The sequence below is a fragment of the Danaus plexippus genome (assembly GCF_018135715.1).
Source record: "Danaus plexippus chromosome 18 unlocalized genomic scaffold, MEX_DaPlex mxdp_20, whole genome shotgun sequence".
NCBI classification, from domain to species: domain Eukaryota; kingdom Metazoa; phylum Arthropoda; class Insecta; order Lepidoptera; family Nymphalidae; genus Danaus; species Danaus plexippus.
Window position 1 is genome coordinate 1,863,286 of NW_026869853.1, and position 27,973 is coordinate 1,891,258.

The 27,973-nt window shown below is 31.0% G+C and overlaps 5 protein-coding genes and 1 long non-coding RNA gene across 6 annotated transcripts; 4 read left to right on the forward strand and 2 right to left on the reverse strand.

Moving 5' to 3' along the window:
- Positions 1-1,787, forward strand: LOC116773150 (beta-1,3-galactosyltransferase 5-like). Its single transcript, XM_032665545.2, has 3 exons — positions 1-393; positions 540-687; positions 760-1,787. The coding sequence occupies exons 1-3, from the start codon at positions 231-233 to the stop codon at positions 1,508-1,510; spliced, it is 1,062 nt and encodes a 353-aa protein (XP_032521436.2). The 5' UTR covers positions 1-230; the 3' UTR covers positions 1,511-1,787.
- LOC116773151 (uncharacterized) lies at positions 1,203-2,973 on the reverse strand. The gene is made up of 3 exons (XM_032665546.2): positions 2,592-2,973; positions 2,321-2,499; positions 1,203-2,236 (listed from the first exon to the last, which is right to left on the reverse strand). The coding sequence occupies exons 1-3, from the start codon at positions 2,850-2,852 to the stop codon at positions 1,822-1,824; spliced, it is 855 nt and encodes a 284-aa protein (XP_032521437.2). The 5' UTR covers positions 2,853-2,973; the 3' UTR covers positions 1,203-1,821.
- Positions 2,974-3,118: 145 nt separating this feature from the next.
- On the forward strand, positions 3,119-5,086 carry LOC116773333 (63 kDa chaperonin, mitochondrial-like). Its single transcript, XM_032665770.2, has one exon. The coding sequence runs from the start codon at positions 3,276-3,278 to the stop codon at positions 4,983-4,985; it is 1,710 nt and encodes a 569-aa protein (XP_032521661.1). The 5' UTR covers positions 3,119-3,275; the 3' UTR covers positions 4,986-5,086.
- An 855-nt stretch (positions 5,087-5,941) lies between these two features.
- On the forward strand, positions 5,942-13,841 carry LOC116772908 (claspin-like). The gene is made up of 15 exons (XM_032665215.2): positions 5,942-6,717; positions 6,834-6,974; positions 7,098-7,303; positions 7,586-8,166; positions 8,233-8,413; positions 8,748-9,292; positions 9,461-9,672; positions 9,977-10,490; positions 10,824-10,906; positions 11,416-11,621; positions 12,276-12,391; positions 12,755-12,876; positions 12,974-13,162; positions 13,254-13,412; positions 13,656-13,841. The coding sequence occupies exons 1-15, from the start codon at positions 6,115-6,117 to the stop codon at positions 13,767-13,769; spliced, it is 3,972 nt and encodes a 1,323-aa protein (XP_032521106.2). The 5' UTR covers positions 5,942-6,114; the 3' UTR covers positions 13,770-13,841.
- On the reverse strand, positions 13,834-18,666 carry LOC133320344 (uncharacterized). The gene is made up of 2 exons (XR_009753733.1): positions 18,544-18,666; positions 13,834-14,509 (listed from the first exon to the last, which is right to left on the reverse strand). It is a non-coding gene; the product is annotated as an uncharacterized LOC133320344 (long non-coding RNA).
- Positions 14,502-25,968, forward strand: LOC116772909 (enolase-phosphatase E1). The gene is made up of 7 exons (XM_032665216.2): positions 14,502-14,672; positions 20,434-20,589; positions 21,010-21,152; positions 21,442-21,701; positions 22,065-22,216; positions 22,882-24,193; positions 24,465-25,968. Exons 1-6 carry the CDS (start codon positions 14,574-14,576, stop codon positions 24,184-24,186), a joined length of 2,115 nt encoding a protein of 704 aa, XP_032521107.2. The 5' UTR covers positions 14,502-14,573; the 3' UTR covers positions 24,187-24,193; positions 24,465-25,968.
- Positions 25,969-27,973: the final 2,005 nt, after the last annotated feature.

Sequence of the window (27,973 nt, forward strand, 5' to 3'; positions counted from 1 at the left end):
TCTACTTTCAAAATCATTACCTTAGAGATTTAGTATTGTCTTAGGAGTTATAACATACGGATTTATAAAGCTTTAAAAACTTGAAATTATGAATTTATTAATTATGAGTAAAAACTACGATGACTAATGGGAGGATTATTAATTTAGCCATTTTACAAAATATGATCGTTAATAATGTAAACCAATGTAATTTAAAAATCTTTATATGAAAGATTTGATTGTTTTAAAAAATGACAAAGAAAGTTGTAGCGTTTATACTTATAGCACTGCTATCGTTAGTAGTATGGGTCTATAGAAGTTCTAATTTCGAATACAATAACAACATAGTGTTAATAAAACAAAATACGCTCTTCAAACATGCTTTGATAAATCCTCTGAATACAACTTGCGATCGTAAGTAGTAACAGGAATCAGGTTTACTATTTATTTTGTGATAACAAACTAAAGGCATTCTAATAATAATGATATTCTAGTTACTTGGCTGAAAATTAAAAAAAAAACATGACCATATTTATAAAATTATATTTCTCAAATTACAGGACATCCCTTGTTTGTGATAATAGTAACTTCATATGTTGGTCATGTAGAGTTGAGGAGTGCTCATAGACGAGCCATGCCATTAGAATACTTAGCTGCCCATAATGCTACAAGAGTTTTTTTATTAGCAAAAATACCTGGAAATGAGAGGTAACATTAAAAAAAAAAGTATTAGTTCTTGTAGTAGTATTGAATTATATATTTTTTTTTTTTATATTTTAGATATATTACCCAAGAAGCAATCAATGATGAGAGCAATACATTCGGTGACATTTTACAAGGACAGTTCTATGAAAATTACAGAAACCTTACATACAAACATCTCATGGGATTGCAATGGGCATCTACAACATGCAGTGCAGCATCCTTCATTTTAAAAGTCGATGATGACACAGTATTTAATTTTGAACGAACATATGAATACATTAAAACATTATCTACAAATAAAAGCAACTCCTTAATAGGATACATTTTAAACAACACTCAGCCAAGAAGAAACACTGAAAACAAATGGTTTGTAACCTATGAGGAGTATCCAAGAAGTGTCTACCCTCAGTATCTGTCAGGATGGTATTACATAATAACTCCAGACGCTGCAAGAATAATAAGTCAAGAAGCTACTTACCATCCTTACTTCTGGATAGATGATATTTTTGTCACGGGGCTTCTCACTGAAAGCCTCGGTCTTAAATTAAAACAACTACCATTAAACTACTGGTTAGAATACTATGAACTACTCGAATGCTGCCTTCGTGATATGATAAAGAAATCTATTGTTTGTGACTACACTGTTGGTCCTAATGGCAGCAGAAACAATTTGATTGTAGAATTTAATGAGGCATATAGAAATTGCCACAAATGGGGTAATTGTACCCGACCAAATGATTACAATTTGAAGAAAGAATGTGTTGTAAGTAGGGAAAGGACTATTTTTAGTGATGGGAAAGCTATAATCGACCATGAAATACTCTGAATGGTAAAATCGTTCTAGATTATAATTGAGATTGGACATAATGACAAAATAAGAAAATGCAGCAGTACATGTTGTATAATTGAAAACAAAAAATGAATTTCTTATCAATTCTATATAAAAACATGTTATGGCACACTTAAAAACAGTTATAACATTGAAAGTAAAACTTAAAATTAACTTCATTAATGATTCACGTAAACAACAAATAAGTCAAAATGGACATATAAAAAATAACAATATGTATTTAATGTAGAGAATTAAACTAGTCAGATTTTTATTTAAATCTAATAATTTTCCTACTTCCTTGTTTATCATGACTCTAGCCAAGTATTCGTTACTGAACAGCCATTGACAAAGGAATCTTTGAATCCTTTCATAACATAGCTTGACTGGAACCATTTAACTTTATTCGATGATTCGATATCACTAAAGTAATTCTCTTGTGTACTATTATCAAGTACGAGGTTTCCAATACTTTTGCTTATTACATCCCCAAAAACCTCGAACTTATTGCAACATGATATATTGTCGGGGTTATGGCTCCTGAAGTCCAATACAATGACTTTGCAGCTTTTTGGTATTTTATACCCATTTATAAGTACAAATTGATCACTACATACAACATCTTGGTTGTTTAAAGGGACCTTCTTGATGAATACATACATATTAGTAGGTGCAAGACTATCAAAGAATACTTTGCTCAATTTTTCTGATGTCACTAAATTTCTGAAAAAGGATATAATATATAACTTAACTCGTAACTGAATTTATTATTAATTTTCAATCAAAATATATTTATAATTGGCTCACCTAAATACACTTTTCTGTATTTTTTGATCACTTGCAATATTGTTTGAATGGCACTGAGGTTTGTGGCATGCATGAGGCATAAGGATCCTATATATTTCTTTACATGTGACCGGGGTTGCACCTAATGCAATGCATATTTCTTCAGGCAATACGGCACTATCAATTTCTTTCAATAGACTCTAAAAGTAAAAAAAGGATGTAAGAATTATTATAAATTACACTTAATATATTTGTTAAAGGTTTTAATCTAATTTTTCGATTTAATACTTACTTTAATAATAAAATCAAGATTTTCTAAAGCTGTCGATGCTACGTGAAAATGTCTTTCAGACTGATAACTTTCCTTTTTAATTTCAATTGACTTTCTCTTAGTTATAAGCTGTTTTAACCATGGATAGGTATACGGAATTTGTAGTCTTTGATATGCTAAAAATTTTATCAATTCTACAACTATATGCCCACAAGATATTGATGTTAACTGATCACCTATATTTAAATCAATTTTGATCAATTTATCTACTTTAGTATTCATATTATAGTGATTAATTATTAATATTAAATATTTTATATTATGTCAAGAAGACAAGTCAGAACTCTTAAGTTTTTAAATTATAACCGTCATTATTGATGATCACACTTACAAAGTTGCTAGTTTAGAAAAGTAACAATCAATTTATATCAGTTATGAGCACTTAGAATATTTACTTACTTATGTACATTAGTGGAAATGTAAAAGTTAGTTTAATAAAATATAGTAATACAAAGTAGAGTAAGTAGAAACTTTAATAATAGAAATAAATGTAAATATTAAAAAAATCTTATATCTGGCCTTGATTTTAAAAAACAAACTGTTCGAAATTTGTTATTGAAATACGCGAAATAAATGCATAATTGACATACTGTTTTATTAATTATTGAAGAAATCAAATTAATTATTATCTGCGGCTAAGGTAAAATGTATCGCTATAAAAGTATATTCAAAGTAACAAATTTTAATTTAAAATATTTAGGTAGCTGTAAACGAAATTATGCCAAAGATGTTCGTTTTGGCCCGGATGTAAGATCTTTGATGCTTCAAGGTGTAGACATTCTAGCAGACGCAGTTGCTATTACCATGGGACCTAAAGGACGGAACGTTATATTAGAACAAACATTTGGACCCCCTAAAATCACAAAAGATGGTGTAACCGTTGCAAAAGGGATTGAACTAAAAGATAAGTTCCAAAATATTGGCGCAAAGCTTGTGCAAAATGTTGCACATAAAACTAACGAAGAAGCCGGCGATGGAACTACAACAGCTACTGTTCTAGCAAGAGCAATAGCGAGAGAAGGATTTGAATGCATCTCAAAGGGGGCAAATCCAATAGAAATTCGAAAGGGTGTGATGTTGGCTGTGGAAACAGTTACAGAACATTTGAAAAAGATGTCGAAACCTGTTAAAACCTCTGATGAAATAGAACAAGTCGCAACTATTTCAGCCAATGGTGACAGAAGTATAGGGAAACTCATAGCGGCCGCCATGAATAGGGTTGGAAAAGACGGTGTCATAACTGTCAAAGATGGTAAAACCCTCGATGATGAATTAGAAATAATAGATGGAATGAAACTAGAGAAGGGTTATATATCGCCATATTTTATTAATTCTAGTAAAGGTCCAAAGGTTGAATATAATGATGCCTTGATACTTTTTTCGGATAAAAAAATTTTCAATGCCAATCAAATTGTGCCCGCCTTGGAAATAGCTAATGCTCAAAAAAAACCATTGATAATTATTGCAGAAGATTTTGAGGGCGAACCTCTATCAGTATTAGTAGTAAATAAGTTAAAAATTGGTTTACAAGTAGCTGCTGTGAAAGCACCCGGTTTTGGTGAATATAGAAAAAATACTCTCATTGATTTAGCTATTGCGACTGGTGGTGTAATATTTGAAGATAATGAGAATTTAATTCGTCTTGAAGATTGTCAGCTTGAAAGTCTTGGTCAAGTCGGTGAAGTTTTAATAACAAAAGACACTACACTGTTAATCAAAGGAAAAGGCGATAAAGCTGAAATAGAACAGCGCATTGAACAGATTAGAGCTGAATACGAAGAAACTTCTAGCGAGTTTGAGAAGCAAAGGTTATTAGATCGCATTTCTAGACTTAAATGTGGTGTGGCTATTTTACGTATTGGAGGATGTAGTGAAGTAGAAGTTAATGAAAAGAAAGACCGTGTCAACGATGCCCTTAATGCTACAAGAGCTGCTGTTTCGGAGGGAATTGTTCCTGGTGGGGGAGCAGCCCTCGTTAGATGTATACCTATTTTAAATAAACTAAAACCTGCCAATCCAGACCAGGCAGTTGGAATAGATATAGTCAAGAAAGCTTTACGTACTCCATGCTTAACGATCGCAAGTAACGCTGGTTATGATGGTTCGGTTGTGGTTTCGAAAGTTGAGAGCATGGACAAAGATTTTGGTTACGACGCTCTCAACAATGAATACGTTAATATGATAGAAAAGGGCATTATAGATCCTACGAAGGTGGTTAGAAGAGCACTCACTGATGCCAGTGGCGTTGCATCACTTTTGACTACAGCAGAGGCTGTTATTTGTGAACAGAGAATGGATAAAAGCTTATCACCTCCAACACTAGGTCCCGATACACAAGGAGTAACTATCTATTAATATTTAAACCATATTATAAACTGATTAATTATGTAAAAATAAAAACTTTATTTTATTGAAAATTATCTGTGATACTTCAATACAAATATTTTCTAATTAATCTTTTTATTTATTTTATTTTTATTTGTCAGACATTCTATTTGTTATATATATTATGATATTAGTCGTATTCATAGAGCATAAAGCATTGATGATGCAAATCCATACCTACTAAATCTAAATCTTACTGAATGTAAACAAAGATATTAAATTTAATCAAAATGGCTGTTTACAGTATATAAATATGCCTCGGGTGTAATTTTTACATTTTTTATTTTTGAGGATAGGAAATTAATGATTTATAATATGGGATATAATTCGTAGTCAAGGCGATATATTATTTTATAGCCATATTTTGATATTAATGATAAGTATTAACCAAAAACAGTTTCAAAATAATTACAATTTTAAGCACGCTTATTTTATATTTCTATTTCAATATCAATACTATAAGTGAATATGTATAAAAGTACGTTAGAAAAAAAAAATGCAACACAATTATTGGTAAACAAAATTGTCAGTCTTATTTATTTACTTTTGATAGAATAATTACAAAAATCATGATATCATATACTAAGTAATATTTTTTTTAACATAACAGGCGATCAATATGTTCGATTGTTAAATAATGAAAAAGTTTTGTAACTATCCATAATTAGAAAAAAAAAATATCAGACTAATTAAAAAAATCCTACTTAAATATATTGTTATTAAAAAAATGGTTTTTTGGTGATAAATAAAACTGTTAATTAATTATATAATAGTATAAATTCTTAAATATAAGAGTAAATTTTAGTGTCAGAAACTAGTTTTTTAGGTTAAAAAGCAGCAAAAAAGCAGAAAATTAACTGCCTAAAACAAAACTTGACTTATGTATTTGATATTATATCAATCTGTTATACTTATACTATACCTACCAAAAAGTGGCGCGAAAAATGTTGAATAACGTCAACTGTCAAAAATAGTCTTCGTATTTATATGTTTAAAATGTTGTAAAATACCTAGTTTCATGAGATAAGATTTAAATTAAATAGCTATATTTTGTATTGACTCTATCTATGTTGAAAATATTGCTGACATTAATATTACAATGACTGCATTAACTGTATTAGATACTCCTTCCGTTATTACCGATTCTACTTGTGATGATGTTAGTGATACGAAAAACAAGAATAATTTACAAAAAGCTATTATATTTGGTGACCTGAAACCTGAGGAAGGGAATCTAAAAGATATAAATAATTTGAGCGATGACGATGTTGCCCCAATTGTGGCGCCTAAAAAGCGTGCTCAGCACTTTACAGGTTTTGATAGTGATGAAGACAACATTAGTAAAAGTGTTGAAATGTCCCCACAGACAGTAAATGAAAAAGGGAATTCCCAGGAAATAAATCCCAAACCAAATTTGGATTCCAAAAAACCTAAAGAAAGGAAATCGACAAGGATAAAAAGAATAGACAGTTCTGATAGTGATCATAGTTCTTCAGAAAAACTTATTGATAGTGAAGATAATGCGTTTGTTAGAAAATCAGTAAGAAGGGAAGACAAAGAAAATACTCTTAAAGATAAATTCAAAAGTATGCTCTTACATAGAAAAACTGGTCCAATGACTTCTGATGATGTGGAACCCAAAAATGTGACTTCTGCTAATAGTGAATCAGATGATGAGTTTTCTTGTCTTAAAATAAAGCAGGTTTGCTTAACTTTCTTTTTTTATCAGTCTATAATTTTCAAAAGATGATATTTAAAAAATATTGCCTTTTACAATGTATCAAAATACTTAATGTTTAAATTATTGTTTGTTTATAGAAAGTTAAAAGTAATGTTCAAGCCATGAAATCTATATGTGACCCCGACACCTCCGATGAAGAAGACAACAGTCAAATGAAATCGTTCAAAAGGAGGTCTAAACCAAAGATGACTAAATCTACATCTCCTAAACCAATCAAAGTAAGACTATATAATACGTTTAAGTAATTCCTTCAGAAAATGTTGAATTATTTTACTATTTTTGTATAATTTCTATTAACTATTATGGAATTTAATGTTAAAATTTTGTATCATATTTCATAGATGACAGCAAAACAGGCGTTGGAAAATAAGCAAAAGATTAAAAGTGAATCAAATCGCATGTTAAGAGAAAAAGGTGTCTCGTTGCCGTATCATAGGCCAAAGGCTTTGACCTTGAAAGATATAATGAGTAGAAGAAAACCGGCCATTAGTTCTGATGGAAGGACTTTGCCCATTAAAATGAACGAAGATCAGCTGAGACAATATGCGTAAGCATTTTGCACTTGTATTATTATTTATTATATACTTAAACAAGTTATTGTAGTCATCTTAAGTGTAATTGAGATGTTTCCTATATATAAGAAAAATTTCTCTTTATTAAATCCTTATCCTTTTCTGATTCAAACATCTCAACCTATCCTTACAGAAACAAAGTAGTACTGTTCCTAAACATCTTTAAGACATTGATTTAATCTAAATTATAATTTTTTTTTTCAAAAGACTTGGAAGATATACAAGATTTTTTGTTTTAATTTAATATCTGCTTTTAGAATGTTATTGGAACAAAGACAGAAGGAGGTTATAGAATTATGTAAAAGTGATAGTGAGGAAGAGGACAAAGGAGTTGAACAAATGGATGTAACAAATGATAACAAAGGAGTGGCAGATGAATGCACCGAAGAAACCACTACACTTATCACAGAATTAATTTCAAACAGTAATGAAGAAAGTGATGTGAACCTTGACAACTCTGTAGAAGTCAATAATCTCGACAGAAGTGACAAACAACTAGAACCGTCGGAATCACTCCATTTACCTACAGAATCAGAATCCTCAAATAAAAATGTTACTGATACTCTGTCTGACATTAGTAAAACAGATGTTGAGTGTCAAGAAAGTCATTTAGAAGAAAATATTGTATTACAAAAGTCAGTTTCAGATGAAAGTCAAAAAATTTCATTAATTTATGATTCAGAAAAGACTATCGTTGAAGACACAGATTCTAAAGTAGAGAATGAAGCTGCTGAAGTAATTAAAGATAATGGTGAGGACAGGAGTGCTGAATTTTCAGACTGTGAAATGAATTTTGATGAAATAGATAAAATTATTGAAGAGGCTGAAATTATTTGTAGTAAGTATTACAAGACACAAGTTTTAAATTGCTTTTAATATTTCTTACACAATTTTATTTTTCTAGATAAAACCAATTGCAACAAACCAATTCCAAAACTCACCGGCGGACCGGGCACCTTAATAGATTTGGATAATGAAGACACAGCGTCAAGGAAGTTAAGTGGCGTTGAACTGTTGAAGGAGAGATTTAGTTTTTTCGCCAAAATAAAGACATTAGAAGACATTGAAAAGGATCGGGAAAAGAAGTGAGTGAATAAGTTGATATTATATTGTATAATAAATGTTTATATTCCACTATAATACATACATTTTCATTAATATTATGATGGATGCACTTCTATGCAAAATAAATTACTTTTTCACATAAAACCTTCTTGGTGTTAATGAAACTTAAAGATTATATCTCATACATAAGACTTATTTATTATTATTAGTTTATACACACATTTTACTTACACCAAGAGAAATCTTAAAACATAATAAGAACAAAAAAAAATGTCCTAATCCCCCAAGTTCCAGCCGGAAAAGTAGTCAACAAAAATTATTTTAATACAATGCTATATCCTGTCTCAATTTCAGATATAAACCAGGTACTCAACATTTAAAATTAAAACACGAACTCGAGGAGCAGATAGCTGAACAGAGATCATTGGAATGGGAAAAGCGACTTCTAGAAGAACAGCAATTAAAATCTGAATTAAATGGTGAGACTGGTGAAGATGATATCGAGAAACTTGAAGCTAAGATGGAAGAAATAGAAAAAGAAGAAGACGAGAATGATAATGGAGTTTCAGAGAGTGAGGAGGAATTGGTAGAAGACGATGTTCTCATAGAAGACAAGCCGAAAAAACGGAATCCTATGTTTGATGATGAAGCAGAAGTGAGTGATGATGAGTCCAAAGAAGATCTGGATAACGATGATGAATCGAATGAAGATCTGGACAGCGAAGAATCCAGCTCCGAGTCAGATGATTGCAAACCCAAAAAAGGTAGAATCTTAAAGGCCTTTGAAGATTCTGATGATGAAAAGGAAAATGAACGAACAATTAGTGATGATTTAAACAGAGGTGAAACTGGGGAAATTGAAGTCATAAATGATGATGCTGCTATAAGAGAATCACAAGGTTAATAAGATTTTTATATGATAGTATGTTATTTTAACACAAAAAATTAAGAAACATATATTTTCATTCAAAACTGTGTACATTCAGACAATATTTTATTACTCCTGATGACAATTGTAAGCAATATCTCGTATATTATGGCTATGAAATTTACCAATTCCTTTGCAGATGACGAACTGCCACTGGCTCAAGTGAATAAATTATCAGATGATGTATTTTCAACACAAACAACTGAAACTGAATCTGAAAATATAGATGGATGTTGTGGTGTTGTTATAAGCGCTCACAGTATCTGTTTATCAAATCCTGATCTATCAAAAATGATCAAATCTGACATTAATCCCGACAACATGGATGTTTGTGGAACTATAGAAGATGATGTGAGTTTAATGACAATATATTAAATGAAACTAATATTTTCGGATTACTACGCTTATTTTATTATTTAAAACAAAAACTACATACCCCAGAAAGTTGCTGCAAAGTATCCGAAACGTCGGTGGTATGTAATATTTTAAAAATTATAAGTTACGCGTAGAAGTCTGAAAATATTAGTTTCATTTAGTATATAGTTTATTTAGATTGTAGTTTTATTTCAATGAATACTCGCAAAAATCTTAGATCTCATTATCTTATATTAAATGTTAAAATATTCATATAATTAAAGTTTTTTTCACTCTACAGGCAATTATGGATGATATTGCTGGAATGTGCTCTGGAAGTTTCTCACAGAACCTTGTTAACTCTCAAACGCTACCATCAACACAATCACAGGAGTTCGGTGATGACATTGCAGATATGTGCACTGGAAAATTCTATGAGAATCCACTTGTATCTCAGGATATTAGTTCTGAAGTCACAGGATCCGAGGAGAAATCGCAAAACATAGAAAAAGAATCGTTATTGCTTGAAAAAGCTACTAATAATTTAATAGACGGAGTAACGGACCAAAATGTATCAAATACGAGTGGGAATGACATAACCAAACAGAACACAGTATTAAATTCGATTCTAGATGAATTAGATGACTTAGAGGATAAGCCTAAACAAAATAAGTATTTCGCAACCGACGTGCCGTCTAAGGACCACAGAAAGAAATTTGTTATTGAATCAGATGATGAAGCTATTGAGAATTCACCAAAAAAGACCAAGAAACTTAAGAAAAAGAAGGCAGAGCAACGTGCTTTACATATATCAGGTGAAACAGTAGATATTTATATATAACAAGAATATTTTCTTTAACAATTACCAGCAACTAGCAATATTTTTCTTTCTTTAATTTGATGAGCTCAAATTTTTATAATGTTGGCCAACTGGAAAAATAATTTCTCTGAGAAATCAATTGAGCTCTTACAAAAATGAAGAGATATGCTGCAATAAATAAAAAAAATTAACCCTCCTAACTTACAATTCCAAAAAATATACCTATATAGAAATTTTTTGAACATAATATACATATATCGTGAATGTATGTGGCCTTTTTATGGATATTTTGAGATATAAATTTTTCATACAAATAAATTATTTTCAGATGATGAAGAAGAAGATAATGTAGAAAGTGACTTAGAAGAACAAGATGACAGGATTGTGGAGTACGATTCAGAGGAGAATGAGGTGATTATACTGTTCTGACACTCTACCGTCTAAGATAAGCTGATAAATTACAAAACAGGCGAAAATTATCTTAACTCAAAAATTCTATTTGTATCAATTCTATCATACAGTTCAATATGATTCGGTTAATAAGAGAGAGGAGCTTGGACGGTGGAGGTGAGCGTTTAACGCGCGTTAGATAGGGGCCCCTTAAAGCTACACCTGGGTCGCAAGTCCCAGGCACTGTTGAAGCTACTCTCTCTACAATGTGATGGACCCAGAACTCGCAGGGTGAATCCATAGAATTCTGAGAAGTTTTCTTCTTCATGTTAACAGTCCTAGTGAATGTAACTTTAAAAAATATCAAATTAAAAATTTTCAACAAATAATTTATACATTTAATATTTCTTGCCATTGTTGCTCCAATCTATTATAAGTTTTGATGTATAATAAGAATTAAATATTAAACTGGATAATTGTAGCATTCATTGAAGGATTTTTCTCATATTTTTCTTAATACATGCCTACAGATCGTAGTACAGCAGCCAAAAACCAAACAATCAAAGAAAGGAATAACAGATTTCTTTGAGAATGAGGCTGAATTGACATCTGAAGATGAATGGGTGGGTTCTGGTGATGAAGATGAACGGGGCCTGGACCGGATGGAGAGGGAAGAAGGAGACAATGACAGCTTCCATCAAGGACAGCTGCAGAGGGAGCTGGGACAGATACATATGTATGTTTGTATTGTTGACACTAACATATAAACTGCTCACACTATAATGCCTCTGATATAGTCCATCCACAAATCAAAAGTATTTTGCTGGATAAATTTGTACAGATATAAGAAAAAGTTAATAGCTTCCTGACAAAATAAATCATTGCGTTTTTTATTTTTGAAGTGATATTTCTTATGCGACTTCCAACGAGGTTGCGTTAAACGTTTCACGCTTAGGAAGAGAGAAAGAAAGATATACAAATGTAGAAAGTAGGAGAGAGAAAGAGAGTGAGGCGGTAGATTCCAAGCACATGCGCATGGTATTCTTGTTATGCAGCGAAGTAAACTTTAAATTTATATATAATATAAATAATGTTTTTGGTTTGACTTGATACATGTATAAGTTAATAGGGCAGTATTTTATTTAGTGCATATGAATTGTTTACAATTACGAAGTTTTACTTCTTCCGTGCTAAGGAACTGCACGCACTATTTTTTGTTATATATACAGTTGGTTTGTCACATATCATTAGCACGTTCTTTTAATGTACATCGTTTTCCACATAAGAGAAATTTATAACACGACACTGGCAGAATATACTGTGCACGACTTTATACGGATGAAAGCTATATTTAAAACAACCAACCAACCAAGAGAAAATTATTTTTCAGGCGTGAAGTCTTAGACCAGGACAAACGTGAAGTGAGGCTCATACAGGAACTGCTGTTCGAAGACGGAGACTTGGGTGATGGACACCGACAGAGAAAGTTTCGCTGGCATAATGCAGGTACATGGTTATATATAAAATATTAAATGTAACATATATCTCCACTATCAACATCTGAATCTACTACCTTCTAAATGTTCTTAAGTATTAGCTCAAAATTTCTTTAATTTTAACATTATAGTCACCAGCTATGTCTAAAATGTAACATATAATGTTAAGCTTACCAAATATATTATTAGCTTTTATTTTACAATTTTGTTTTAGGTATAAACTAATGGGCACACTTACGAGTTAATTTTCTTTCCTTACTATTTGTAGTTTGAAACAATAAAATAATTACTAATTATATAATAGTATTGCACTACTAAATTTTAATATTGTGGATTTGTAGTATATATATATTAATATATTTGGTTTTCATAGATGGTGAAGAAGAAACCGGAACATATCCTGAAGAATTTACAGATACACAGGAAGATGAATTTGAATCTGAAGAACAGTGGAGAAAGGAAAGACATGAAAGAGAAATGTTTATAAGGCAAATGGTAATTACAATACATTAACATTTAGTGATATAAATACGAACTAATTATAATTAAGTATAAATTTTTTTAATACTGGCAACTTTATCATATTTTTTAGCGTGAAAAAGATGAAGAGCCAAACAAGAGTATAACCAGAAGCACAATAATTAAAGCGAATTTATCTTCTCGAAGTGTCTCATCTTTGATCAACGATAATACAATCATTAAACCTGTAGAAAAACCTGTGGTTGAGAAAAAATCTGCAAAAGATATACCTAGTCCAAAGAGAGGATTCACAATTTTTCAGGTATAAAATATATATATCTTAGATGTTATTTAATGAATAATGTATGATACGAGGCGAGCTATATAGTAATATAAATTTTTTAAATTTTTAGCAAAACTATCACACGTCTTTATTAACACGTGGAAGGGGAGCTTTGGCTAGACTAGCTGCTCTGGCAACACCGCTAGCTGATGATGACACGCCCAGAAACATTACCAATAACAGAGGGAACTTCGTCTTCACTTCCATTAATCCTGATGATAATTCGAAGGTTATAACTATTCCAAAATTATTTTGTTTTATTCTCCAGCAAAATCTTGGTCAATTTTAAGTTGTCGAAATTATATTAAATGATTGTTCTTTTCATGAAAGAAGAATTACATTTTAGACAATGAATTAAGAAGAATATAATTATCATTATTTATGTATAATCAATTATTCTCTCCAAATACGACGTTCGTGAAATTTTTATTAATTGCAAAGATATAATATTCACAAGATGCGTAATTTTCAGGTTCCTACTAAACGAAAGGCTGAAATAATCCACACTCCAAGACTTATAAAGAAATTGAAGACTGAAAGTTCAAATGTACGGAAGCCATCGTTGTTTGACCACATAAAAATATAATTATAATATAATAGTATTAAATAGTGACATCAAAATGTAACAATGTGTAAAAAATAAAATAATATTACAGTATTTGAGCCTTTTATTTTTTTCTCACAATTTTGCCAGGCACATAATTAAATCATGTAGATAATTACAGAAAATATTATTATGAATATAAAACAAAACTTATCGAATGACGTAAAATCGCAGTATAATTTTACCCAGATAAATAGAAAATATCAAATAATATTTTGAAGTTAATAAAAAAGTTTTCATTTCATGTAATCGAAATGATTCCGAGTGACTAAATATTTTAACTGCTTAAATACAAAAAAAAATTTGGTGGCATGCTGTTAAAAGGTTCATTATCAACGTATACACACTTAGAATTTATAATACCAAATTATTTAATTTACATATGATAATGCATAGTGTTTTGAATGATTAATATTTACCGTTCAGTTACTTAAATTTGTTTTTATAGCAGTTGAAAGTTGTCTGAGGCCAACATTATTTTCCACTAAATCTAACAAACAGCTGGCAATATACGGGTTAATACAAAAGTATGTTGGATGCATTGATAGTAGCTACATCCTTCCGGTATTCTATCTCATTCACTCCCTTGACAAATGTATCCATCCTGCTCCCTCTTGAATTCGCACCCGCGCGTCCTTCAGTACGCTGGCCGTGTTCTCGTGTCTTGTTCAATCAATGCTTTTTTTCTGTGGTGTGGGGTAGTAGTGTGGCGTGGAAGAATTCTAGTCAAGTAGATTCAGAAAATTTTAAAGAAAGTACACCTGAAAAAGGTAGTACTAATACAAAATGGCAAATGATAACAAAGATATTGGTGAAATCGTAAAGAAGTGTAAAATTTTGCTGTTGGACATCGAGGGAACAACAACATCGATCAGCTTTGTTAAGGTAGGTCGAAATAACTGGCCGGCCGGTGTTTTGTTTTAACACGTGATATACTATAATTTCACAACAATAAATCGAATCTTATATTATTTCGGGGTTACTACATTTTATCCTTATATTTGTTAAGCCGAAATTCCTAGTTTAGTCTGTGCGAGTGAATTGCAAAATGGTCGCGGTTTTCAGATTCGCAACATGGTGGACGAAATCAAAATGGAACCTATTCTAATTTAAAATGTTTATTTAATAAAGCTATTTAATTATGGTTAATTCAACACTGACATCTAATCTCACAACATAAATAAATGCTTTGACCTCAACCTAAAAAACTGTTGATAAAACATTTTATCAATCATTGCTTGGTTGAAAATATAAATAAAAGTTTAAAATAAAAAAGTTTAAATTTTAATATTTAACTGTTCCAAATGACAATAAGTTGAATAAACGTGCTGTTAACAATTTCAAGTCAACGCCTACCGGCTTAAAACAGCTGTTCGTCGCAGCTGGCTGGGAAAAAAATGTTTCACAGTTAACTGTCCTTTTCATACAGTCGTCAATCGTGTGTCTCGTTCACACTCATTGAAATGATTTAACGATGAAAGAGAAAAAAGTAACGAATTATTAGATATTTATTTTCAATGAAACAAAACTAAATAGTTTGTCATGAATGTACTAGTCTAGCCAGGTTTGGCTGCGTTACAGCATTATTCAGTTAACAAAAGTTAAACTTTATATGCTATATCCGAAGAGATAAAGAACAAAGTGGTTTGATAATAGTTTTTTTTTTCAAAGTTTCGTCGAAAGCGAAATTCTGCCTCGTGTTTCGATCCAGTTTTTGTCCATACAACGAAAAATTACGTTCTGCATTTTGTTTATACAATAAATTACTATTTGGACTGGTTTTCATAACATTTTTGTAGATAATTCCTCAAAAACTAGTTGTTTTAAATAAAAGCTATACAATTCTTGTAATCTATACGAATATTGTTTTATTTGTTACTTCTTTGGATTTTAGTAATAATTTATAAAATATGATAAAAACGGTGACTGCTCTATTAAAAGTTAGGATCCAATATTGGTAATATAAAAGCGATGTGTAAATGTAAAAAAAAACAGGTTTAAGGCCCCTCTACGAACATGGGGTCGGATTCTGAATGGGATAATAAGGGCGTCCCCATTTCTTGGAAACTTGTATTTATCTACCTACCTGGACTTTTCCTCGTGTAAGCCGCTACCAAAAAAAAAACGGATTGCTAATTTATGTTATCCATAAATATATACATAAATACGCTTTATTACTTATTCAATGATCAACATACTTTGTCGATGTTTAAAAATTATTATAGTTCCTTTTTCAAGGAAAACCTTTTCAATTGCACTATCAGCTATTAAAAGCGTATCATTCCTGAGCTTAATCTAATATCGGTGAAATAAAATTATTTAAATTGTTGGAAATTATAGTGAAAGTGAATGTCCTAATATTGTGAGTGTATGTGGGATTGTTTGTAACGGAAATTATTGAAACTAATTTGAATGAAATAATCTCGTAACGGTTAAGCGATGTACTGATTAATGCTATTTATATTATTATAATATTTAAGAGTAATATATTTTTTATTGAAAAACTTTTAAATTGTTATGACTTTAATTACCTTCTTTAGAAGTATGTAAAAGGATAATTGAAACAAAAACATAAAAAAATTTTCTTTTAAAAATTTGAAACTCTTAAAAATTCTGTATCCGTAGTTTCTTTGAATATAATGGCAACAATAACAATATACGTACATACGAATATAATAGTGAAATACATAATCACTTTCTTCGATGTCAGTCAAAAAGGTGATTGTTTAGTGTGGCAGGTAGAATAACGTAATGACACGAAATATTATTATTTTTTATATGTCTCTCGCCTTAACTTTGTATTTGAAATCGACTTTAGGATCCAGGTAGTGCTTGAAAAGTCTAATAATATCCTTTTATGTTATTCTCTGCATAAGTAAATAGCATTCCTCTACAGCAGTAGTTATAAATACATGCATGTTCAGGTAGATATGACCGTTTTCCAAATATATATATATATATATATATATATATATATATATATATATATATATGTTTAATTTAAAAGGGATGTTTTGATAGTTGAAAAAAGTATATAAAATACTAGAACAAATTATATTATTTTTTTTTTGGTTACTATTTGCTATGTCTTATAATAGGTAATGGGTGTTATGGAAAGGTACTTTTTTAAAAAAGAATTTTAATTATAATGATAAATACATTTCTTCTATATTTTACCGCCTTAATTTTTTTTAATCATGGTATTTAGAGGTACCTGTCAGGCAAAAGGTTTTGGGGATTTATTTCTTGATAAAAAATCACATTTGGGGGTATTATTAATGAATTTCGCAATACCAATTGATTTCGATTGACTATTAAGACCATGATTTTTATTTAATAAGATCCTTGAGGGGTTTGAACAGCAAATAGCATTTTTAGCGTTAATTTTAAACAGTTTTTTAAAAAATCTATTAAGGTAACAAACGACACTACTAAATTTTATATAAAAGTTTAAGGAAACTGCTGTAGAAGCGTAGCTTTCTGTCAGAGAACTGAACACAACGATTTTTCAAGGAGTTTGCTCTATATTACTTCGTTCTTACTTAAATTGGGAGAGCACTTTGAAAATGTACTACTAAGATCAATTGAAGATAATCTTTTGGAAGGCTTATGTTTAAGGGTTAGTAAAGGGACGTGGTTGTTGTCGTCTAAAAACCGTTAGATTCCAACAACTATTGGTCAATGAATATTTTTTCTAAACTAGGCTGATGTTTGTGGCCCTAATCACTATTTTTTTATACACCACCCCATACTGATGAAGTAAAATCGGAGTATCTTACTTAATCGGAATCTAGATTTGTCAGAATGATCGGGATAAATGCTTAAATCCGGTAAAACATGTTCAAGGTAAACAGGGAAAACAAATTAACAAGAAAATCCCTCACCAGCTAGTCTGTACATAATTAAAAGTTGTTTTTTTAAGAAGATATCTATGCTACATATTATGTATATCGAGCACTTGATAAAAAGTATTCTCTGACGGATGCAGGCAGTTACTTTGACATTAGGAGGTCCCGAAATATTCACTGAGTCGGTCACTCACTATTTATTATAAATAATATTTACAGTTTTATTAAGGACATAGTGTTACAATATATATATGTATATTGTAACTGGGATTATATATATATATAATAGCACTATGTATCATTATTTTTGCTGTTTTTTATTCGTTAATATTTTAATAATTGTATTCAGCAAGCGAAAGTGAATACATTCTTTAGTTTTTAACTCACGCGGAGCAATGACTCAGATAAAACGTTTCCTCTACGGGTTATAGTCAGTCGCGCTCAGCTGTAGAGGACGTTGTCCACAGAGCGTGTCGATATATGAAGTAAAAATCATACTTTTCATTCTTTTTATTATGTCTAATATTTGAAACTTATATACATACATAATATGCATAGAAACATGTAAAAAAAATGAAAGAATTGTGTTATCGAACCAAAAAAGCCTTCAATGAATTAATATTTATATATACCTTACCATTGTAATATTGTTTCTTTTATTTAAAAAGTGAAGGCTTCAGCTGGTGAGCTTTAATGCGGAAGGAGTAACCTTACCCAGCTCTATATGAATTTATTCTTGAAATTGTTAATATCAGATTACGTTTAGACTTAAGAGTAAATAAATATGATACCAGAACCTACACGACGCGGACTGTTAGCGTTGGAAGCAATTTTCCGCTTATAAAATACGTTCTGATCATTACTATGACAAGACAAAGGCGGTATAAAAATATAATTGGAGCACATACCTAACATTTGAAAACAAAGTAGCCATGGCGCAGTGAAGCCGGCTAGGCTATCCGGTTTGGACAGTCGCCGGTCGTACATCGACCCCGGCTCATAGCTGAGTTTCACTATCATGTTATGCTAAACAGTTTAATGTACAATATTTCAAGTTGCCTTAAAAAATAGGATTAGTCCGTATATATATTTAATATTTTTATTTTTCCTTTGATGTCGACGACACTTATTTAGATTTTAATGACAGAATTTGGGGTAGATTATTATTCTAAATTTAATAAGAATTCTTTAAATAGCACAAAATATTCCATTACAAAGCTGATGTTATTGTACATAAGGAATTCTATTAAAGCAATTATTTAGAAGTATTTTGTGTAAACATTATATTACCATCATACGCAAGGTATTTGTAAGAAATCAAACATTAATCTAGAAAATATAATGGTTTAGTAACTAGGCATAAATTTTTCATCTTAACAGCTATCACTACCAATTTCAAGGAGATAAACAAAACATGTATCTATATAGCCATCAATTGATTCGATTGTTCTCACAAAAGTAGTCTTTTGAAGTACATTGACGTTTAGTATAGATTTTATGAACATATCTCGCAGACCGTGTTGAGTTTTGAAATAATTATTAGCCAGAATGTAATCCATTCTGCCCGGGGGTATATCCATGGCGCATGCGTAATAAGTGGTATCAAATTCCTCTTACCCCCAACGAGCCCGCCAGCGATACTGTACATTTATTTAAGCACCATAATGTCCTTTATATTAATTCGATGTCTGTCTGAGATTATAATCCTTAAACGATACACTAAAAAAAGTTAAGCAAAATCGCTGATTAGGTTATTAATACCAACAACTCCCCTCGTACCATGATTTTATACGAAATACATAATATTTTGTTATTGAGAATCGCTAAAGACAAAACAAATAGAAGCCATAAAGTATTAATATCTGTAGAAGTATGTTATGGGGTTTTATTTAACCGTTTCAAAGACTAGTATCATATTAACATTTGAAAATTTTGTACATATATAATTTGCTCTCTAAGCCATAATGTTCATGTAAATTTTTGTCTTCAGCTCTATTAACTTTTGGTCTTTTAAAGTTTTATTCTGCTCATTTAATTTTATGTGCGTTTGATACAATCCTTAGCCCACCCTATTCTTTATTTTTTATCTGTATTAATTTATGAATCACATATTTTATTTTCATTAAAAACAAAGCAATTCATTTTAAATCTCAATTCAAGAGGAATTTTCAGTTCCAGTACAAGTTACTCCTAATCGTTTTAATTTTCCTACACATTGAGACCATCTAATGTACCCGAAAAATTGACCTCATTTTCTTTTAAGCAATTGACATTGAGATCATTGAAGAAAGAAAAGTGTAGTTAAGTGTACAGTGCGAAAGAAAAGAAACTTATAGTATAGAAGTTCTGAAGAAATTTCTTCGAACTTAGTTTAGAACAATTCGAAAAGAATATCGTTGCTTTCATAGCATCACGTAACGAATTTGATAAATCTTGTTGTTCGTTCAGTGGTACTCGTACTACGACTACATCGTAAATCAAACATTTACATTTTATGGATTTTTCATTCACAGATATTTGTATCGAAAACTATTCGAAGTCGTTGTGGTACAAATTTATATGGTGGTACTAAATATCAACAATATCAGATAAAATTATATATTAAAAGTATTTTACAGTAGGAGATTGTTTATATATCTTGAATTAAAACTAGTTACAATTTATAAAAAGTCTAAATCGACTTCCTACTATCATTACGTCGATGTTTGTATTTCTTCAGTGCTTAAAGAATATGCTCACGAAAAGAAATTGATTTTCATAATGTTGATAAAAACTCATCATAATATATTTGTCTGCAGGATAAGCTGTTTCCCTACGCAGAGGAAAATGTAAAACAGTTCCTAGAAGCACAGTGGGAGAATGATGATGTGAAGGAATCGGTCACGGCGCTGAGGAAACTGGCCATTGAGGATAAGGAAAAAAACGTTGAGGGACTCGTTGCTATCCCAGGCGAGGTGGGACAGTTTAACATGTACTAGAATGCTTTAGAATAGTATATTAAATTATTTGCAATATTTTTTATTCTTCTGTTTCTTTGTGTATTTTTGTTTCAAGAAATATTCTCTTCTAAAGTCCTATAATTCACAATTTAATGTGATTTAAAACACACTGTTATAATTTTTTATTCTTAAATACCTTACATAAAATATTTCAGTGTCTCTGAGGCACTTGGACTTAATCAAATTCAGGTTTCTGGAACAATATGCCACTAAATTCTCATTTCTATAATTATTATCATTAATATAAAAAGAGATATATCACTTGACACTATTGTTTTTCTATGCTTAACCATCTGATTTGCTTTGATAGTTTTAAGAGTCACAAATATAACTAATTACACAAAATTTACCCTAACAATGGTGTTAATATTCCAGGATGCCTCTAAGGAAGATCAAATTGAGGGTTTGGTCAACAATGTCAAATGGCAGATGTCTGCTGATCGCAAAGTTGGGGCCCTAAAACAGTTACAGGGGCTCATTTGGAAGCAGGGCTATGACAAAGGAGACCTTAAGGGACAGTAAGTTGGCAGTAACCTTTATATTACAAGATATAAAATCTCATTGCTATATCATTTCAAATTTGCTAGTCATAAAATTTGTAGATAGCTTTTGTTTTCTGAAAAAAAAAAATCTATATCACATCACCACAGGAACAGCGTAAGCATCTGGGAATTTTAAAAGACCCATGTAATACTTCTTAATTTAATAGCTAATATCAAAATCATTCACAAAACCATATAACCTTCACACTAATTCCTTTTAATACTTAAATACTACATAATTATAATAATATGTACTTTGTTATAGTGTCTTCGATGATGTCTCTACAGCACTAGAACAGTGGCACTCCATTGAAGGTCAAAAAGTGTACATCTATTCATCAGGCTCGGTTCAAGCTCAGAAACTTCTCTTTGGCCAGTCACTAGCCGGTGACCTCCTCAAATATATAGATGGTCATTTTGACACCGCGGTCGGTGGGAAACAAGAAGAGTCTAGCTACAAGGCTATAGTGGAAAAAATTGGCTGCAATGCTGAAGAAGTATTGTTTGTGACTGATATTGTTAAAGGTAAATTTATATTCAACTGAAGAGACATTTTTAAAGTTATATGACAATTTTGATCGAAATTACAAAATATATTATTCATAAATTTAAATCAGTTACCATTTAATGTTCATTTTTATAAGTTTGGAAGTAGTGATTAGTTCTTATGAGTACCTTAGAACTGTTGCCATACTAACTATGTATTTTCTATTAAGAAAAAATTGTTATCTTCACAGATCAACTTAAGTTAACTTAGTTTATTTAATTATTGTAATAGCTCAGTGAAGAAGAAATATATTTAAATAAAATCGTAATTGATTCAAGTAATCTGAACATTTTTCTACAATAAATACACATTGAATATTAAATGTTATCCCAACCTTCCAGAAGCTGAAGCAGCATCGAAAGCGGGTCTTCATGTGGCGCTGGCCAGCCGTGAGGGTAACAGTTCCTTACCCAGCGAGGCCACTGATACTTACCCCGTGATACATACATTCACACAACTAGCCGTCTCCAACAAACGCAAGACTGAACCTCAGGTGCATACATGACGTGTAGTGTAGTGGTGAAGGATCGCTTAGAACGATGTTAGATATTTGTTGTTTACAGAGATCAGTATCACTACTACAGGTATTTTCATCAAACTGAATTAGCAGTGATGTCACTTTGTGATGTTGTATGCGAAGATTTGTGATTGAAATACTAGACCTGCCCTATATTCAGTTTGTTGTTGATACTTATAGTGAGGGTATTGTATCCTTGGCTTATATAATAGCAATATATTATACTATATAGAATTACTACTTACCGTAGATTAAATTATTATTGTTGTCGTTTGTATAATAAAGCAAATTTATTTTTAATACTAAGTGTTGTGATTTATTTATACTGACATTATATAATTTTAAAAATCTTACTTATATAACCCTTGGAAGTAATATGGTTCTGTTATATTTATGTTCCGACATATTTTATGGATTTAATTTTTTCTGAATGATTTTGTTTTATTGAAATTCTAATATTCTTCTTTGTGCTTAATACATGTCTGTGAGGGTAAATGGTGGCATAATGATGCTCACACGTGTATTACAAATAATTTTTGTTTCGTTAATAAAATGGCAATATGCAGATATACATATTTGCTATTATTTAATGACAGGTTCAAAAGTAATTTATTAACGAGAAACATTAATTAACGTTTCAGGATGAACAACCTGCTAAAGTACCCAAAACCGACATACAGAAAGACGTCAAATCGGCTTCTGAAACTGATTCATCTAAAGAAGAGACACCACTACCTGAGAAGGCAGAGGAACCAGAAAAGATGGAAGTGGAAGAATCAAAAGATGAACCAGTTAAAGAAGAGGAAAAGGTGAAAACTGAAATATCCATTGAGGATGTTACGAATACGAAAGAAGTTACTGAAAACGTAGTTGATATGGAGCCTGTTGTACAAGAAGTTGAGGAAAACAAACCGGAGAAGACTGAGGATATGGAAACTGAGACCTCCGATGATAAAGTTGACGACAAAAACGATGAAGTAAAAGCCGAAAAAGAAAAAGAAAAAGACACACCTGTTGAAAATAATGTGAGTACAGAATCCAAAGAAAAGACTGAAGTAACCCCCGACGTGCCAAAAGAGAGCTCCGACAAAAATGGTATAGAGACGAATGCGTCCGCCTCTGAAGCATCTCCTACAGTGATAACTGAAATAGAAGAAGTTACAAGTGACAAAGAAAATATTAGCGAAATGGCTGAAATAATTGAGGACTTAGAGCCAGTGGTTGAAGAGCCGGCGGCCGCTGAAGATGTCGAGGAGTTACGTAACGTTGGTGACGTGCTGGAAAAGGAATGCGACGAGATACTGTCAAAGGTACAGGGTGTTACCAATCTGGAAACGATGCCGTTAAGACCGCTGCTAAACCCCATTGAAGAGGAATCAATGGAAGCCGAAAATACGAACGACATTATGGATAGCATACTAGACACTGAACAAGAAATGGAAATGAAAAACAGCGAGGCGACCGCAAAAGAAAAACATCCAGAAAAAAATATAGATGATAAAGAAAAAGAAAAGGTCGAAAAGAACGGAGTGTTAGAGGAGACGGTCACTGAAAGCGATGTTAAAATAGAAATCACACCAGAAGAATCCGCAGACAAGAGTGAAGCAGAAGAAAATATAGGAGATAAAAAAGATAAAAATGATAAAACAGAAGAAAAAAACTCGGAGCCATCAAAAGAAACAGACAAAACGGTCAAAGACAAACCGACAGAAGATGCACAGGTTAACGGAAAAACGAACGGTGATCTAATAGAGAACGGAGATTCAAACAAAATGGAGGAATTAAGCGCGAGATTGACGGAGAACGGTGACGATGTGAGGTCGAATGGTGACACGAAGAACGGCGACGGAGAGAAGGTGGAACCGGAAGTATCAGACATTAAGGTTAAGACAGTATCAACAGAGGAGCCCAGAACCGAGCTCATAGAACAAGCCACTGAGGCATAAAACTATGGTGAGAATTAATACACTTACATTGATAGTACTTTGTTTGAAGATTAAGATAATATATACATGTATAACAGATTGTGATTTGATACACTAGTATATATAATTAATTTTACTAGTATATTAAAGGAAATAAAGTCCATTATATAACACACCCTTATATGACTTGAAATGAGATCAACGAAAATATAGCAGTAATTTTTAATGAAAACTTTGTTCTCTGTATTACCATAGACAAACAAAATGGATGCCTTTACTAGTATTATTATATGTTTCAGTTCCCGGCGGCTGTTCCTCGAGCTCACTCCACTTGCATTAAACCGGTGACTATCTTGTACAGTGCCGACCACAGCAATAAACTACGTGTTAATTAATATTCCGTATATTTTCTACTTGTTGACAAGCGACGTATAAGACGTCTTAACTCTCGTGTGTTGCCATACGTGCTATCCACATAACCCATTGAGCTTAAATGTTTTATATGTCGTGTGTTTTATTATTATTTTTTATCTGCCGTACTGTATGAGTGGAATTTATATTGGAGTAATTTTAATCAATTTTTTATATGTGACAGTAGATGTGAGGGAAATACTTTGTGCGTTCGTCGAACCTCTAGCGTCGTTATTTATAAGACATTCCTGTATAATTCATTTTTAGAATAATTAATTGTAAGCGCTTTATACGATAACTCCGTGCTCGTTTTCACCGAATAGTCTAAGTGTGTAGTGATGTGAGGTTGTTTGGCGCAAATTATAATAAATAGTCGAGGCACAAGTGAGTTTTGGGAAATTAAGTTAGAAGACTGAAATTTTCGCCAATTCTATTGTCAATCGGGCTGTATGAGTTAAACTTTTAAATGTTATACAAAAAAAAAAAAAACGAGCTCGGAGATGGCATTGTACAAAAACTGTCACCGTATTGTATACTAAGGGTAAGTTTAATTGTTAAGTATTAACTGTATTGTGATCTTAATTGTGGTACATATGACAGATTTTGGTGATTTTTTCTTACACTGCCAAATTACTTGCCATCACAATGTTGGTTTGCTGTCACATGTGATATGAATATTACAAGACTGTTAATATTATGAAAATGGAAGAAGCTTGGGCTGTGTGAGTTTGTTGTATGGTACAGTACCGGTGCAGCCTCATGATGAAGGTCCTCTTCATCTCAAACTGAACGCTGTTTGTGTACCTTAATTTTATTTGTTTGTAGTATTATTGATATGTATAAAATGTACTTGTATTTAACAGATCGGTCTGATTTTGTTTTTTGGGTTCCTTTATTTGGTACGTTTTTGGAAGCTTTACATTTTTCTAGTAATTCCTATTTCATCACATTTAGTTTAAACGGTGAGTTGTGTATGTATTTTTAAACTAGTCAAAGCCCCGTGGAATCTCATGCAGTATACAAACTTTTTACAATTTTTTTTAACGAAATGAACTGCTAAAGTATTTTAATTATAAGGAACAAAATTTTTATTTTTGTTTAGTTGTAAGTGGACTGTGCTCGTGCAAACCGACGTTGTGTGGTGACAAGTTCTTCTCTAGACTGATTTTATACCGTTTATCTAAACTCGTTGACTCGCCCGGAATTATTATTGTTTTTTAACTATATATATATAATTTTTTTTTAAGATGACATCGATATGAGAGAACGTTAGGTTACTGTCTTAGTCGTCTAGGATCCCGTGTATAAATAACATGAATTGAGATGCATCTGATATGTATTAATTTTAATTATCACCACTAATGAAGTTGAAATATAATGGATGTAGAATTATATGTTGTTTTTTATTTTTCATCCTCAATAATTTTGATTTTTGATTAATATAGTAACGATTTGTAGCGAGTGAGGATGCTTCCGTTCCGGTTAACTTCCGTTCAGTAACAAGATTATTGGAAATTATATATATCGTTAATTAAAAATTATATATTTTTAGGGACGTTTTACAAGATTTTAAGATAGTCTCTTGAAATATTTTCCTACATTTTTAATAACATTAAGCAATGAATTAATTCCATACAAGAGTAATTTAATTAAATAGTTCTTTCATACTTATTTTTATTATTGCTGTCACACGACAAAGTTTTTTTAAATAAAACATTTGACTAAAATATTTAGGTGTTAGTGTTTTGTATACAGTTCATACTTTTTTTATTTTCTCATGATCATACTTTTTGCTTGTTATGCTGCTATCAACTTAATATAGTAATTTTGTAAGCGATACTGTACAATATCATGGAGTCAGTTAAATTAAATTTTATATTCGAGTAAATTTTGTCTACAACCTGACCTACATGGCAATCGATTGTCTCATCGTAGACAGCTTTATTTTACCTGAAGTCCCTTATACAATATTTGCTTTATATTATTATTTTTTTTTATTCACAAAAAGTAATAATTTATAAGATGCTTCTGAATTTACAATCATCTTTAAATTTACAAGAACGATATCATCCGAGCAACTATGAAAAACCTGTGATTAATAAAAAAAAATTATATATCTCAGTCATGAAAACAATATTCTGCAGTTTTTTTATTTGCATGCAAGAAAATAGCATGTGAATAGTGTTCGCTTTTCTTTTTAAGTCAACGATTCCATCAAAAATCATGAAACAAATTCGTCTGAAAGGAGTCGAATTCTTTATTCGAAAAATATACACGCTATATAAACTAAATTAAGTCTCGTAAGGAATTGTGAGTTTGTATGTTGCTTATGATTCCCGATTTGTTGTATTTTATAGTTTTTCCCATACAATACAGCAAAAATTATTCTTATTTTTAAATATTTTTAGAAAACCAAATTCAGCTAGTTGTTCACTAGGAATAATCAATGGCCTGAATAATTATGATTTATGTCTTACTTGAAAATCATTTATTTAACGCAATAATAAAAAAAGATATATGGCAAAAAAATAATCTTGTTATATCGTTAATTTTCTATAATTCTTCATCTACCCCAAAAGGCACATTTATACTCAGTTATATAAATTCTGTTTAGATACTGAGCCGCTCACCTAAGTAGACTTCGAAAACTGGTCTCAGTGTATGTTATAAGATAAAAAAATTAAAGAAATAAAAAAAATCAGCATTGACTTTAGACAAAATTATGTGTAACTACCATATGATAGAAATATAGAACGAATGCAGAATTTATAAAAAATAATCCCCTTAAAAAATAATAGCAAAAAATCATTTACAACAATTTGATATTAATTATTGTAGCTCGTTGCCAATTTAATTGTCTATATAATAAAAATAATAATTCCTATTTCGATTGATCACGCATCATGAGTGAACGGCTGGAAAAATTACGACATTTCTTTATTTTTATTTATTTTTTATTGTCAGGAGGTTTTAATGGAAGAAAAATTAATTTTCTTAACCTGTGGAAGATAAAAAAATTATGAAATATTTACAATCACCTTATTGTAAGATTTTTTTAAATACTTTTTGTTAAGCATATTTTAAATAACTGTCAGTTGTTTGACAGTTGACTGTCAGTTGTTCAGATAGATCGCACATTTTAATTTACGAAGATAATTCTAAAGCACCGTTGTATAATTTTTGGTTTAATCAGAGTTATGTTAGCTGAGAATAAATTCTTTATTATTGTAATTCATGATCAATGGTTTTAAAAATGAACTATATCACTTACCCAGCCCCCTGGCACGAATTATGTCGTTGACATGACAGGACAACGTCTACTGGATCTACTAGTACATTATAATTATGTACGGGATAAATATATTTCAATAAAGTGTTTTAAATTGTATTGTACAAG